Below are 16,763 nucleotides of genomic sequence, written 5' to 3' on the forward strand. Positions count from 1 at the left end.
ATACTTTTCAGTAAGTACTTCTTTAATAAGGTGAACATGAGAATTTTGCAGAGAGATACCTTCTTACATACTAAAACATAGTTCCCTTTAACACATTAACACACCCGTGTGGGCACACAAATGAAGCCTTTCTACAATGCAATCTAAAATGCCAAGTTATGGACATTTATCCAAATATGATTCATTGTCTAATGTCTGTGATTCTCTGTCTTATATGCATATGTATAACATATAAACAGAATGATTACTACCTTATTGAATATTGAACAGACACTTTAAAGATCATCAGTAACTCTTCAGCATTATATTTATGAGATTATAGAAACTATAAAAAGACATTTGTTTGCCAAGGAATCAGGATTTGGCTCCACTTAAAAAGTAATTTCTGGAGGAGTACAAAAATCTGAGAGTAGATCTTTTGTTTTCTCTGTGTCCTCTCCCTTGAATTTTGGCTACTGTGTCACTCCATGCCATCTCAACCACCTTCCGATACTTTGCCCATTATGAGTTCCATTTTTGAGAATACAGTGAAAGAGAACTCAATTTGAAAGGTTTTTCACTTTCCTTCCTAACCTAATCATAAACAAAGGAAGATTACTTCAGTTTTCCAGAAATATAAAACATTAAAGAATCACAATGAAAAGGGTGATTTAATTTTGAGGAATCTTATTTAATCTTATACTCGGAGACTTTTTTCAGGTGGAATTGATATTTTTTCTTTATCACATTTCATTTTATATGCCAGGGGAAATGCAATCCAGTATTATTCTCTCTTTGAAAAGGAAGCCAGCATATTTGAGAATTCTTTCATGTTTTCTTCTTATAGTTCATTACCTTTTTATTTCACTTAAAGTACTTTACAGAACATTTTTTTATATACCATTTTATAGCAATTCAAACTTCAGAATGTAGCAAATCAGCTTTTCCAGACAAAGCAAATTAATCATGAAAAATTCAAATACTTAACTTTCCTAAGTTTACATAGATAATAAAAGGAGGGAGGCTTTCCTCATGGCTCAGGGGTAAAGGGTCCATCTGCCAATGCAGGGGACACGGGTTTGACTCCTGGTCCAGGAAGTTCCCACATGCTATGGAGCAACTAAGTCCGTGTGCCACAACTACAGAGCCTGTACTCCAGAGACCAGAAGTCACAAATTTGAGACCACATACTGCAACTATTGAAACCAGCCTACTCTAGAGCCCATGCTCTACAACAAGAGAAGTTGCTGTGGTGAGAAGCCTGCACACTGCAACTGGAGAGTAGCCCCAGTTTGCTGCAACTAGAGAAAGCCCACGCAGCAACAAAGGCCCAATACAGCCATAAAGGAATAAATAGAATTATTTTAAAAATAAATCAGTGAAAGGAGGATCCAGGACTGGAAGTGATTCTCTCTGACTTAGTGTTTTTTATTCTGAATATTGTTGCTTGGAAGACAAAGGCCAGTCAAACAAACTTGAGGTACTCACAAACCTTATTTTAAGTCAAAGTAAACTAAAAACTCTCATAAATTCCTGTTTTTCTAAAGTTCCTTCATAATGGCCCCATCAGGTTTGTCTATGATAATCTACTTTCTTACCACCAGATTAGATGCCTGCATTTTCAGTCAGTAATTAAACTGTCTGAGGCAATGTTCAAGATTCAGGAAATAGAATGATGGAAAAAATAATAAGATCTCAATAAAAAGCAATGCATGAGTCAATATTATTTTAAATATGTGAAGAAAATAAACAATGTGGAAAGAGAAGGGGGTGTTATTTTAGACTGCCAGTTTAGATTGAAGTTCTCTCAGGAGGGGGCAATTGAAGAAAGCAGAAGGATGAAAAGGAACAAGGAAGTCAGAGATTTTTGTGTATGTGATTGAGTGGTTGGGTTTGTTGTTATTGTTGTTGTTGTTGAGTTGCTCAGTCATGTCCTACTCTTTGTGGCCCCATGGATTGCAGCATGCCAGTCTTTCCTGTCCTATATAGATGTATCAAGGAATACCTTATGTTAGCACACAGGTTAACTAGGAGGTAGGTATCTACGATAGATGTAATTGCAACAGAAATAAAAGAGTTAGGTGAACCTACTAGAACCAATACCATCACTTAAGAAAACTGTATTCCATTTGCTGGGGCTTCAGGGGTCAGGGTGATGTTCTCTTCTGTGCTGAATATATAGCAAGTGGCTCTGAAAGTGTGGACCCTGGGCTAGTGGTATCAGCAGCATGAGAAATTGTAATAAGTACAAATTATTAGGTCCCACCCAAGCCTACTGAATGATGGTTTCTCAGGAAGAAGCCCAGAATTAAGGTGCTTTAACCAATTCTGCAGGTAATTCTGATGCAAACCAAAGCCTGAGAGTCACTGTGGTACATTCTTGGGAATAGTATTGCTTAGTAAACAGTTGAGTGCAGTGCTCTTGAAGTCCCACTAAAACAAAAAAGTGGGTGAGAATCAAAAGTCATGAGTTAGGAGAAAAGGAACACTCTTAGACAAAGAAAGAAACCTTGTACCTTAGTGCTAAATTCTGAGATGGGATCAGCAAAGACAGTCACAAACACAGAGTGTTTTAGTAGGATGTACCAAATGAGTTTACCATAGATCATTAAAGATTAAAGAAACATGTAAAGATTATAATAAAGAAGGATACTATTTAAGAAAAAAAAAAATTCAGGACTTCCCTGATGGCTCACTGGGTAAAGAATCTGTTTGAAAAGTATCAAATTGTTAATAAGGTAATCTGTCCACTAAATTCTGCTGCTGTAGGAAGTTGCAAATGCTTTATTATCCTTTTTACATGCAGATTTGTGAAACTTCTAGTCAATTACTCATTTCTCATCCTATCTTCACCCTGCATAGTTTCTTCAAAGTTAGAGAAGAATCTTTAACATTGCTTTAACAGATTGAAAGACCCTTTGCTTCACTCACAGGCTTTACATGTGTAGGTAAAAGTACAATGAGTGCCCCTAAAATAAGCAGATTCAGGGTTCCTGGCCTTATTTCACTTACTTAGTCTTTGAGAAATGGAGCTCTGAAAAAAGGCATTGTGATGCTCATATATGTAGTGTGTATTATTATTTTTTATGTTTTGTGCTAAACTGACTGCCTAGAAGAGGGAAAGTTTGGTTTGTCTGTGTGTGTATTCATGTGCATGTGAAGATTTTTCTTGTTTTAATTTTTTTAGAAAAGTATTTGCTGAGTGAAGGGATTTCATTGTAAGAAAGAGAATAATATGGTTGAAAAGTCTGGGTACCTGCCTCTGGTCCTGGCTCCAGCAATAAAACACTAAATAAATAAACAAGCAAAGCAACTTGGACAAAACTCGGACTTAAACAAGAGCTGTTTCCACAAGAGTTAAGGATGCACTGTGAGCTACTTCCTCATAGGAATTCCTCCTTTTGTTTTGTCCACAGATTTCCAACTAGGAGAAAACCTATGGCATCAAGGTACAAAGTGGGAAGCCACAGTGGATTTTTCTAATACCAGTATTTATTTTCTTCTGCAGGCACATTAAAGTGAAAGTCTTGCTCAGTCATGTCTGACTCTTTGCAATCCCATGGCCTATACAGTTCATGGAATTCTCCAGGCCAGAATACTGGAGTGGGTAGCCTTTCCCTTCTCCAGGGGATTTTCCCATCCCGGGGGCTGGGTCTCCCTCATCGCAGGCGAATTCTTTACCAGCTGAGCCACAGGGAATGACTGTAGAATCCTTAGGTACATTAGGATTCGGATCAACAGCATTGAGAGAGAATATTCTGCCATGATAGTAATAGGAAATAATCAGAGAATAGGCTTCACGTTCATAAAGTATTCTCCTCTCACACTGCATACACACACTCACATATACTATGCTACTTTTACTTCTCCCATCATCTAAAGAATGGAAATGGGTGAATTGTACTAATTCTCATAGTGTGTCAATCTGATAGCTTTACTTGAAGATAAACTAAGACAGTGGATAGAAGAGTTCCTAATATTCTATAAAGTGTTTAGAAAGTAAATAATAACTGTGAATATTGGTCCATCCTTTAATTTAGAAAATTTACTTACCATAATCAAAATCCAAGGCACGTTTTCAATGCTGATTCTTCAGAGATTTAGACAAAATTGCAATTAATCTTGATCACCTTAGGCTTATCAATTCACATCTTTTTGTTCACTTCCATCTTGCAAGGAGAAATAGACCATCTTTTCAAACTATCTTCACAAACCAGCAATCCCCATACCATTCTGTTCCTTAAACTTTTCCTCACTTTAGCTTATCTGCCTAAGGAGCATAGAATCCATCTGCCTAGAAATTCAGGTACACACATATCAGACTGTATTTAAGACAGTGGAGGCTTTTGAAAATAAGTTGCCAGCTCCTATTTACCCATTTAATTAGTTATATCTGTTATGACAACACTTTTGAGAAATTCTTTAGAAAACCTATCCAATAGCTCCTAGATAGTATCTGAAGATGAAGAGCCCCTTTTCTTCCTCTAAATCTTCAATATAATATCCTTTTTCAGGGTCTTAATTCAAAACATATTAACAAGTCCTTAAACTAGCACTAATAAGGAAACTTGGTAAATTGGTTTTACTCCTTCCTTCCACTCCAAACCTCACAGATTGTTTACTTACCAGAAGGAGATAAGATCTGAGAACATTTCCCACCCCTCTCCTGGGTACATTCCTGAATTTTCTCCCTTGATGAACACTCTGGGCTTTGGGGAAGCAACTGCCTTTAACCATGTCACTGCCAAACAAGTTTTGCAATGGGCCAAAGGCTTTGTTGTGATTGGAAGTTCTTTGGACCAGCCAAGGCTGAATTTTTCAGTTACTGAGTCCCTGAATATTCCAATTAAAAAGCAATTGGCCTTTTTGAGAGTACAAGCTTCAACATCAGAAAGGCCTGAGTTGAAAAAAGTCTTTACTGGTAATTGTCTAAGATGTGTAGGCTCTTTTGGGCTTCATTTCTCATGTCCCTAAAATATAACACTACTACCATTGGGAAGTAATGGATATATGATTAACATCAATGGCCCTGGGGTTAGACTGTCTAGCATTGAATCTCAACTCTGTCACTTAATAGCTCAGAATATTTGGATATGTTATTTAGTCTCTCATTGACTCAGTTTCCTTATCCATAAAATTGGAATAGTGAAAAGAGCTAATTAACTGTAGTTTTGAGGATTAAACCAGGTACTCCATTAAAAAATTTAAATCAATGCTTGTTGTTATTCAAATATTCAAATAATTATCTGATTATTATTTTATAATACTATAGTGAGTTTTTAATAAATAATATACACAAATCACTAGTAAGTTATTTTAAAAGCACATATTAAACATTAAATAAATTATATGATAATGATGGTCCTACAAATGCAGCAAAGAAACTTTCTATTGTTGCCACAGAAATTTTAAAGTTCAATAAAATGAAAGACTTTCCAACTTTGAGGACATGTCTCTATAGTTAAATAGAAATTAGAAATTTAGCCACAGCATTGAAAACCAAGACAATTAATGCTACTATGAAATAATGTTTTGTAAAGTTCTTTGTTTCACAGTATAGGCAAAATAAAATGAAAGCTTAATTTTTGTAGACACACTTACTTGTCAAATCCCTGAGTATGAATGCAGAAAAATAGAGAGGCTCGAAAAATTTTCCACTTCAATTTCCATCTTCGTGTTATATGTCATAAAGAAATAATGGATATTAAACATATTCCAACTAATAAATAAATAACTCTAACTCTGGGTGAGATATGTAAAATACACAAAAACTTGAAAAACAAGCAGGAAGATCTTTGATTTCTTGTGATAAAGGAAACAAGATGTGAAATTCATATCCATCTGGGCTTTCTGCCTGACTGTATTTTACAGGCTCAGACAGGGAAATTGAATGCAAATTTAGAGCAGTTCTCTTCCAAATGGAGGAAAGTATTAGCCTGTGAGTGATAGTCCTACTTGACCTAATGTTACCTAGTGTTACCAAATCCAAGCTTCCTCTGCTTACCACATATGAAAGTGAAAGTTGCTCAGTCTTGTCCAACTCTTTGGGACCCCATGAACTATACAGTCAGTCCACAGAATTCTCTGGGCCAGATTACTAGACTGGGTAGCCTTTCCTTTCTCCAGGGGATCTTCCCAACCCAGGGATTAACCAAGGTCTCCTTCATTGCAGGTGAATTCTTTACCAGCTGAGCCAAAAGGGAAACCCAAGAATACTGAAGTGGGTAGCCTATCCCTTCTCCAGGGAATCTTCCCAACCCAGGGATCGAACCAGGGTCTCCTGCATTGCAGGCGGATTCTTTACCAACTAAGCTATCAGGGAAGCTCAACACATGACAAATCAATAAATCTGAGAGACTAGGTGTTGAGGCAAGGCATGTGACCTTATATAGGAAGCTGGCTGCTCTAGAAGATGGCAGACTATTGTCTAAAGATAACATCTTATTGGGGTCTGGATGCCAGATTCTTTAATATAGCACAGATTGGGGAGGGGGGAAGCTGGCTGCTCTAGAAGATGGCAGACTATTGTCTAAAGATACCATCTTATTGGGGTCTGGATGCCAGATTCTTTAATATAGCACAGATTGGGGAGGGGGGAAGGTGAGGAAGTAAAAGGAGAATGTCATTAATCTTACAAATATCTCCTGGAATGGCCAGTCTCAGGGAAGTGATGTGTTAATTTCTTCCTTCCTGTAGATATCTACGTGTGGACAGGGTCCTGAACAAAGGCATTTTGGTTTAACATTCAGATAGAGGGGCAGGGTTCCCTATGTTAGGCCATTATGTATAGACAATGTCATTTTAGTGAACAAAAGCAATGGCAAGCAAAGATTAAAATGAAAGAAACAGATGCAACATAGAGTCAAAATTTGCTTTTCCCTATATCACCAGTACAGATTATGTTTGTAATAGAGCAGTTCTATCAAAGAAGTTAACTCAAGATTTACTTTTGAAAGAAAAAAACCATGACACCAGAGCGAATCAGTTTCTCTAGCTTTGACTTCTCTATGAAAGCCTAGTCAGTTCTCATAAAAATGGCCTTGCAAAATGACAACTTTGCTTACTTTTTAAATCCTCCTTAAAATTCAGAGAAAATTCAGTTGTACATGGTATTCATCATTCAAAGACTATAACACAATAGCTTATGAAGTCTCAGAATATCCCATGTCTTTATTAGAAGGTGAGGAACAGTGCTTTAATTACATTCAGAGGGCTGAAGAATACTGGAGTCTGTATCTGCTTTTCATACCTCATGAAAGTTAAAGAAACACTGATCTGCATAATATGCATATTGTAATACATTTTATTTTATTATAATAATTAAAGTATTTATTTCTTCACAATGCACTTCAGTTTTCTGAAATATTCTACTTGGTTTACATTAACCAGTGTAACCCACATCTCAAGTTAGTATGCAAATCATAAGAAAAACATATTTTGATTTCACATATTTGTCAAATTTTTAGACAGTACAACAAAGTGAGGCTCTTTTGAGCTTAATTTTGTGTGGTTTTAGGTTTTTAGTTGGAAGACATCATTAGATGTCATTTTGGAATCCTACTCTTCTAATTTGCTTGCTTTTACATGAAAATGATATTCTCAGGAGGCTGTCAGTTTCCTCTGCAATAATCTGAGTAGTCTGCAGACTGATAATGACTTTATCAAATAAGAAACATATTTGTTGGTTAGTTTTTTTTGTTTTGTTTTATTTTGCTTTGTTTTTCATTAAACAGGCACTGTTAAGCAGGCTGGAAAAACACCATAATGTATTTTGGTTAGTGTTTCTGACTAATCAGTTGATAGTTTGTATGAAAAGTACTCTCTACTTCCTGTCTGAGAAATCTTCAGTCAGCAAGCTGGTAATCATAACCAGGATTTCAACCCTGAGGCTCAGAGTTTACTGGGTTGGAGCATCTTCAGAATGCGTGCTCGAATTTCTTTGGTTTTGACAGTGTAAACAATTGGGTTGAGCATTGGAGGTACAAGAAAGTGCAAATAGGAGAGAAGCATGTATATCTGAGCTGGCAGCTTCATTTTCCCAAAGCGATGGATCACAGACAGGCTGACCAGTGGTGTATAAAATAATAGTACAGCACAAATATGGGAAATACAAGTATTGAGGGCTTTCAGCCGTCCAGCATTGGAAGCAATGTTCAATACTGTCTTCAAAATCATCACATAGGAGAGGAGAATGAGGACTGCATCCACCCCCAATGTGGAGAGCATCACAAAGAGCCCAAGGCCACTGTTCACAACTGTGCTGGAACTGGCCAGCCTCAGAACATCAGGGTGAACACAGTAGGAATGTGACAGTGCATTCACAGGTTGGAATTGCAGTCTTCCAAGGAGAACAGGCAGGGGCAGGTGGAGGGCAGCACTACGGGTCACACTGGCCAGCCCAATGGCCCCGATGCGCTTGGTTGTCAGGATGGTGGCATAGCGTAAGGGCGCTCGGATAGCCACACAGCGGTCAAAAGCCATGGCCAACAGCACAGCAGATTCAATTACTGAACATGTGTGGATGAAGAAAAGTTGCACAAAGCAGGTTGCAGCTCCCACCTTCCTCTGGCCCAGGAGATAAACAGCTGCCATGGAAGGCAGTGTGGAAACTGCAAGTCCCAGGTCAGCCAGTGAGAGCATGGAGAGGAAGAGGTACATGGGAGTGTGGAGGCTGGGAACAGACTTGACAATGTGCAGGATGGTGGTGTTGCCCAGCAGAGAGAGAACATAGATGACGCAGACAGGAATTGCTGTCCAGCAGTGAGCAGTCTCCAGTCCTGGGAAATCCATCAGTATGAAGAAGAAACTGCTGGCGTTATTGTTGATAGGAATTACCATAACTCTGAGAGAATTTTCCCCTTTAAAAATTGTGGAAGCAACAAAATATTATTCTTTCATAGCATTTTCTATCACCTCATCCCATGTGGTACCCCTGGCCCATGCCTACAGTAATACTGCTCTGGTCATAATACTGAATCGTAATCCTGCAGAAATTTCTCTAGGACAGGATTCCCCAATCTCAGGGTCCTAATGCCTGATCTTCTGAGGTGGAAGTGATGTAATAGTATTGGAAATAAAGTTCTCAATAAATGTAATGCACTTGAGTCATCCCTAAACCACCCACACACCCTCCTGGTCTGGGAGGCAAAAAATTGTCTTCCAGGCAAACCATCCTTGATGCCAAAAGGGTTGTGGACCTCTGCCTGGGGAATAATGCTCTGCTCTCTTCTTGGTGGCTTGTCCTAGTTATCAGAATCAAATTTGGCCCTTCACATATAGAAAATTCCTTCCTCATATGAAGATGTTTCAAGGTATAAAAAATGCAAAGGGGAACTCTGTATTGAGAGCACAGAGTCCATGTGCATAATCTAAAACAGTTTTTATAATACAGTAGGGTTGTAAGGAAACCAAGTTTCAGATAATTGTATCTAATGAATGCTCAGGGGTTAAGAAATAATGTATATAGAAATGTTAGTATTAACTCTGAACTGATATTACCAGATGTATATTTTGCTTTCACAGTCAGGACATCAAAAGTAATATCTGTGACAGGAAGACATCAGGAAGGGTTTGAGCTTGATGTGTTTGTTTACTGGACTCAAGTCTCTTCTCAATCCTACTTCTAGCTCTCTAAAAATATCTGAATAGCTGGTACAGACATGTGAGAAGAAGAAGTTGAAGACTAGATAGTATTTGTTGTTGGAGATACAATATGTTCTCAGTGGTCTTACACAATTACTGAGTTCCTGCTATGTACTCAATTTAAGTCGTATACTGATACACGATATATAAGTTGGGTTTCTGAAGGTCCTGTAACCCATGGGTCACCAGAGAACACGTTCACAAACTAGTTCACGAGGGCACTGACCATGAGACAGATAAAGAATCCCAACTGTGAATCTGTATCCTGCTTTCCATGACTCACCTTTTTAATGATTCTGGGTCCCTTGAGGACAATTATTAAAGAAAGGACTAAAGTGAAAAATTTGAGTTCATGGAGTTCTAAAGAAACTTTGGTCACATTGAATGGTGAGTCTCTTTGTTAACACCCTCTTGGGCAGTCATGTATGTGGCAGTTATGACCAGCTTTTTTGACCCCATGGACTGTAGCCCACACAGCTCCTCTGTCCAGGCAAGAATAGCCATTCCTTTCTCCAGGGGATCTTCCCCAGCCAGGAACTGAACCTGAGTCTCCTTCATTGCTAGCAGATTCTTCACTGTCTGAGCCACCATGGAAGCCCTAACTAATCTTCATGATATTCTAATTCTTTTTCATAAACTGACTGTAATGTTGCCAGATAAAGTAATAAAAGATACCTACAATCCCCATTCTGTTAGTCTAAAGAGAAACTAAAGAAGAATTTCTGTGGAGGGTGAGCAACAATGATCAGAACCAAAACAAGTGGGGTAATTTAATAGTAAATATTGGCAGCAATTATAGGACAAGTAGTGAAGGAATATGATGAAGATGAAGAAGATGAAGAAAAAGAAGGAAAAGGAGAAGAGCTATCTGTAAAGACAGCAAAAAGCAGAAGCAGGTCTATCATATTTGAAATGGATCTGTGATCCAAAGAAGAATACTGGAATTTTATGTGAGTACACTAATTGAGATGTGAGAGCAGATGAGTCCTAGGAATTACCTATATTGTTCCAAAAAAAAAAAAAACCTCTCTGAGTTGCAGTTACAGAGGGAGAGGTGGGCAATGAGTATTCTTTGTATCCATCAAACTGCCCCCCTAACAAATTTTATTTATACACTGTTAATTACAGTATCTTTTCAACAGAGAGGAAAAGCACCCCCCTCAAAATGTAATAAAATGAAATTCCTGTAAGTATAGATAATAAAAGTTTAAAAATTCAACTGAAATTCAGCATTATTATTCATGGGAGAATATTTTATTCAGGCTTCCATAACCTCCTATAAATATTAGAAACTGTTCAACAAAATGTCTCACTTAATAATGATGAGACAGATAAAGATGAAACTGTAGTGTGAATACAATACAGCCTTCCCAGGTGGCTCATTGCTAAAGAAACTGCCTGCAAAACAGGAGAGGCAGGTTTGATCCTTGACTCAGAAGAACCCTTGGAGAAGGAAATGCCAAACCACTCCAGTATTTTTGTCCAGGAATTCCCATGGACAAAGGAGCCTGGCAGGCTACAATGCAGGGGGTCACAAAAAGTCAGACACGATTTATAGACTACAATAACAACAACAACAAATGAATAAAAGAGATTCTGCAACATCCCTAAAAGGAATGTAAAACTTTGTGTCTCAGAAAGCAAATTCATTTTATTGTGAGACTTAAGTAATTATGGAAATGTAGCATCCTGTATTGGTTCTGATGCATGAAGGAGAAGGGTTCCAAGCCCTCACTAAATAACTGAGCCTAGATTTTCTCTGTGTTGAAATATTCCAGTCTGCATTCTTGTCTGATAAAATGAGATACCTGGATATTTTCTTCTCTCCCACAGTCTTAAAGGATTTTTGAATGTTAACATCTAGTAAGGAGCAGCTCTACATTTTTGACACATGTGTACACAGAGAAGAGACACACATTACAAAATGTCTGGATTTGTTCACAAAGAAATGCTAAAATGACAGGAGATAACACAGAATGGAAGAGAACACCTCTGGACAATGGCCAGTGCTTGCAGCATAAGGCAATACTTGCTTCTCTCTGGATAATGTTTCCCTCAACAGTTTCATCTTTAACTGTCTCTTTGTTATAAAGTGGTTATGACATTTTGTTGAACATTTTCTAATATTTATAGGAGATTATTGAAATATGAATTTTAAAATTCTTTTTTCAAAAATGTACAACTTTCTGAGAAACTTTTCTATGTTGTCCAGATGCTAGGTGGCTCTGTGGCCATACAGATCTTTAAAGGTGCTAATGATACTTTAGAACACTAAGTTGCACAGAGTCCTGGAGTTACTTGCACTGACCTGAGGAACGCTATATAAACTAAATCATTTCAGTTCTTCAGAGTATAAATACAGAGCTATTATGCTTTTCAAAAATCTTATAAATTTAAAATTATCAGTCCCTTATACCATTCCTTTTCAGACTATTTCTTCATTGTAAGAGCTTCACTGGTAAATACTTGGTGTCACCTCTGTTACAATGCAGTGTGAGAATTAGAAACCATATTTCCAGTTTTTATTCTCTCGCTCTTTCTTCCTTCCCTGCTTCCCAGCCTTCCTTTCTGTTTTCATTATTTCCTTTTCTTTCTTACATTAATTATTATCAATTATCTAATGTATGTTTTACATAAATGAAACATATCTTGCAGTTAATCTTAAAAAGTCTCTCAATCATGTCTAAACTTTGCAACCCCATGGACTGTAGCCTACCAGGCTCCTCTGTCCATGCAATTTTCAGGCAAGAGTCCTGGAGTGGGCTGCCATCTCCTTCTCTTGGGGATCTTCCCAGCCCAGGGATCAAACCTGGGTCTCCTGCATTGCAGATAGGCGCTTTACCATCTGAGCCACCAGGGAAGCCTAAAAATTAATCTTAAAAATTGACTGATTTTTTGGATGAGGAGTCAGGGATGGTTTCCCAAAACTGAACAATGTATCATATGAGAGGATAAGAGATACTAGATACCTCCAACAAATGTCCATTCTGCCTCAGAAATTCTCACAGTCAAGTTTGCAACCATATCTAGCATAGCTCATGACTTCTCTTGACTTCCATCCCAAGTATACAAACAGTGTGATTTGCATTAAACTCGACCAAGGTGATTTGAACACTCACCAGACTCTGAGGCAGGGACACAACCTCTGTGGATCATGGTGTAGCTGGAGCCTCCTGAGGCTCCATGCCTTGAGCATAGTACCAAGTGAGCAGGTTTATAAAGCACTGGTTCTGGCTCTCCCTGGAGGCTTATATCCAATCCCTGTGGTATAGGGTCTCAGAGAAATATCAGGTGTGCATATACCAGACAGAGCTGCCCATTGCTAATTTTTGTGGGTCTTTGCCAGATCTCCAAATGATCTATGGTATAAACTTAGAACACACAGCCAGTTCTGCTTCAGCTTCCTTTCTTCTGTTTCCAGCCTAAGCTCTTCTTAAGTCCACAGAGATCAAAATCATCACACTGATCATAGCTATTCTGTCCCCAGAAACATCTTGCATTGTATTTATATACCCAGGACATACAATCCTTTATATCCTCCAACTCTTCTCCAAATCCAGAGGATTGTTTCCTTAAGTTGTAAATATCTTGGTTGTAAATATATTGAGAGTTGTGTCTCTAGAGCATTATTTCCATGAGTGATAATGTTAATAGATTTCTTCCAAGATAAATTGGTTTTGCACAGATTAATCTTTGTTACAATAATTTCTTTGTATTGCCTCTTCACCCCTTCCCTTCCCCTGGGTTGAATTTGGGATTGAGGAGGGCAACATTTGTACTCAGAGTCTGGCCAGAAAATGCAGCGAGTAGAATTATCCAGAGAGACCAGTGAATAAACAGAATAAAGAGGTGCTGAAAGAGCTGAGAAAGCACAGATATCTAAGAAGTCAGCAGTTGATAGTATCAAATATTGACTGGTGGTCCAGGGATGAGGAGACAGGATTTGAAATAGGTTATTTGATCTGGTACTGATAATTTACAGTTCATTGGGGACCTTTGCCAAAGCAGTTTCAATAGAGCAATAGAGACAAAATTTGATTGAAAAAGGAGTTGAGAAAATGATTTTTACTTCAGTTTAAATACAAATAAACTATGTTGTTTGGGGATGCACACTTATATAATCACAATAAAAAGAAAAATAATGAACTGAACACCATAAAAGTCAGAGAGTGATTTAATGTGGTGACAGTGGTAAGGTTATTTCAGGAAAGGCTGCAGAGGAAATTTGGGTGTTGTTTATTTAGGTGATATTTTTGTGGATGTTCAATTTTACAAAAATTTGTTAAATTGTGTATTTATTTCCATGCAGGTTTTAAACTCCAACAAAATGTATTTTAAAATGATTTGAGAAGACTTAGACTATTAAGAACATTTATGCATTTTTTTTCAAGTAGCTTGATTTTGAGCCAGAGGGAAAATTTAGATTAGGTACTGAGTGATAGCCATATCTGCTGGAGAGTCTTAATAATGTATTTTAAAACTGTTTCTAAGCAGCTAGTGGAAAAGCAGTTACTGGAGATAATTATTTATATTTAAAGAAGCACAGGATACTCATGCTTGGTAAGGTAGATATGTTCATTTCCTATTACTGCTAAATCAAATCACGATAAACTCATGGCTTAAAATAGTACAACATTGCTATCTTACAGCTCTGGAAATTAAAACATCCAAAATGAATCTTCCTGGGCCAAAATCAAGGTATCTGCTGGACAAGTTCTTTCTGAAGGATATGGAGAGGAATCTTCTGTCTTGCCTTTCTCAGAACCTAGCAGATGTTCTCATTCCTTGGCTTATGGCCTCATTTCTCTACCTTCAAAGCCATCAATATAGTGTCTTCTCTTCTGACAGGCTGCCTCCCCCTTACAAAAATCTTGTGATTGCCTCAGGCCCACTCAGAAAATTCAGGATGATGTCCTCTTCTCAAGATCTTTAGTTTAATTACATCTGCAAAGTTCCTTTTGCCACATAAGGTAATATATTTATTCACAGGTTAAACGTAGGGATATTTGATGGGCCAAAATTCAGTCTAATGTTTGAGAAGAAAAAACATAGAGTGAGAGTAAAATTTGGTTGAAACATCAGAATATAGGTAAAAAGGAATTTTATGCACTGAATGCAGTAAGTCGGAGAGAAAAGGATAAATATCATATTTGTTCAGTCATTCAATCATATCCTACTCTTTGCAATCCCATGAACTGCAGCACTCCAGGTTTCCCTGTCCTTCACTATCTCCCGGAGCTTGCTCAAACTCATGTCCATCAAATTGGTGATGTCATCCAACCATCTTGTCCTCTGTCATCACCTTCTCCTCCTGCCTTCAATCTTTCCCAGCATCACGGTCTTTTCCAATGAGTAGACTGTTCCCACCAGGTGGGCAAAGTATTGAAGCTTCAGCTTCAGCATATTTAAGTGAATATTTCACTGAATATTTCAGTGAATATTCAGGACTGATTTCCTTTAGGATTGACTGGTTTGATTTATTTGCAGTCCAAGGGTCTCTCAAGAGTTTTCTCCAACAAAACAGTTCAAAAGCATCCTATTCTTTGGCACTCAGCTTTCTTTTTGGTTCAATTCTCATCGTATGATATCCTTTATATGTGGAATCCAAAAAGAATTGTTGCAATTGAACTTACAAAAGAGAAAGAAACTCATAGACTTAGATAATGAATTTATGGTTGCCAGGGGGAAGGATGAGAGGAAGGGATAGTTAGGGAGTTTGGGATGGACATGTACACACTACTGTATTTAAAATGGATAACCAACAAGGACATAATATATAGCACAGGGAGCTCTACTCAATGCTATGTGACTGCCTGGATGAGAGGAGAGTCTAGGGGAGAATAGATACATGTATATGTATGGCTGAGTCCCTTTGCTCTTCACTGGAACTATCACAACATTATTTGTTGGGAAGATCCCCTGAAGAAGGAAATGGCAACCCACTCCAGTATTCTTGCCTGAAGAATCCCATGGACAGAGGAGCCTGGTAGGCTACAGTCCACGGGGTTGCAAAGAGTTGGACATGACTGAGGGACTTCACTTCACTTCACTTCATACCCGAATACAAAATCAAAAGGTAGAGGAGGAGCTAAGATGGCAGAGAAATAGGATAGGGATACCACTTTCTCCCCCACAAATTCATCGAAAGAACATTTGAATGCTGAGCAAACTCCACAAACCAACTTCTGAACGCTGGCAGAGGACATCAGGCACCCAGAAAAGCAGCCCATTGTCTTCAAAAGGAGCGGAGAATCTTTTCACCACTAACCTAGAAGTTTTAGTATCAGTGCTGTAAGGATGGAGAAGTCTTGAGGCTACTGGAAGAATAAGACTGAAAACCAGAGGCAGGCTGCTTAAACGCAAAACCTGAGAACCCAAGAGAACTCCTGACTCCAGGGAACATTAATTAATAAGAGATCATCCAAAAGCCTTGATACCTACACTGAAACCAACCACCACCCAAGAGCTAATAAGTTCCACAGCAAGACATACCACGCAAATTCTCCAGCAAAGCAGGAACATAGCCCTGAACGTCAACATACAGGCTGCCCAAAGTCACACCTAACACAAAGACATCTCAAAACTCACTACTGGACACTCCATTGCACTCCAGAGAGAAGAAATCCAGCTCCACCCACCAGAACACCAACACAAGCTTCCCTAACCAGGAAACCTTGACAAGTCAATCATCCAACCCCACCCACTGGGAGGAACCTCCACATTAAAAAGGAACCACAAACTACCAGAATACAGAAAGGCCACCCCAAGCATAGCAATCTAAACAAGATGTAAAGGCAGAGAAATACTCAGCAGGTAAAGGAACATGAAAAATGCCCACCAAACCAAACAAAAGAGAAGGAGATAGGGAATCTACCTGAAAAAGAATTTAGAATAATGATAATAAAAATGATCCAAAATCTTGAAAACAAAATGGAGTTACAGATAAATAGCCAGGAGACAAGGATTGAGAAGATGCAAGAAATGTTTAACAAGGACCTAGAAGAAATAAAAAAGAGTCAATTAATAATGAATAATGCAGTAAATGAGATCAAAAACACTCTGGAGGGAACCAACAGTAGAATAACGGAGGCAGAAGATAGGATAAGTGAGGTAGAAGATAGAATGGTGGGAATAAATGAAGC

At 38.1% G+C, this 16,763-nt stretch overlaps 1 protein-coding gene across 1 annotated transcript; it reads right to left on the reverse strand.

The window, feature by feature from the left end:
- Nucleotides 1-7,869: 7,869 nt before the first annotated feature.
- On the reverse strand, nt 7,870-8,817 carry LOC122449434 (olfactory receptor 51G2-like). Its single transcript, XM_043480966.1, has one exon. The coding sequence runs from the start codon at nt 8,815-8,817 to the stop codon at nt 7,870-7,872; it is 948 nt and encodes a 315-aa protein (XP_043336901.1).
- Nucleotides 8,818-16,763: the final 7,946 nt, after the last annotated feature.

The sequence above is a fragment of the Cervus canadensis genome, chromosome 11, assembly GCF_019320065.1.
Source record: "Cervus canadensis isolate Bull #8, Minnesota chromosome 11, ASM1932006v1, whole genome shotgun sequence".
Taxonomy (NCBI): Eukaryota; Metazoa; Chordata; class Mammalia; order Artiodactyla; family Cervidae; genus Cervus; species Cervus canadensis.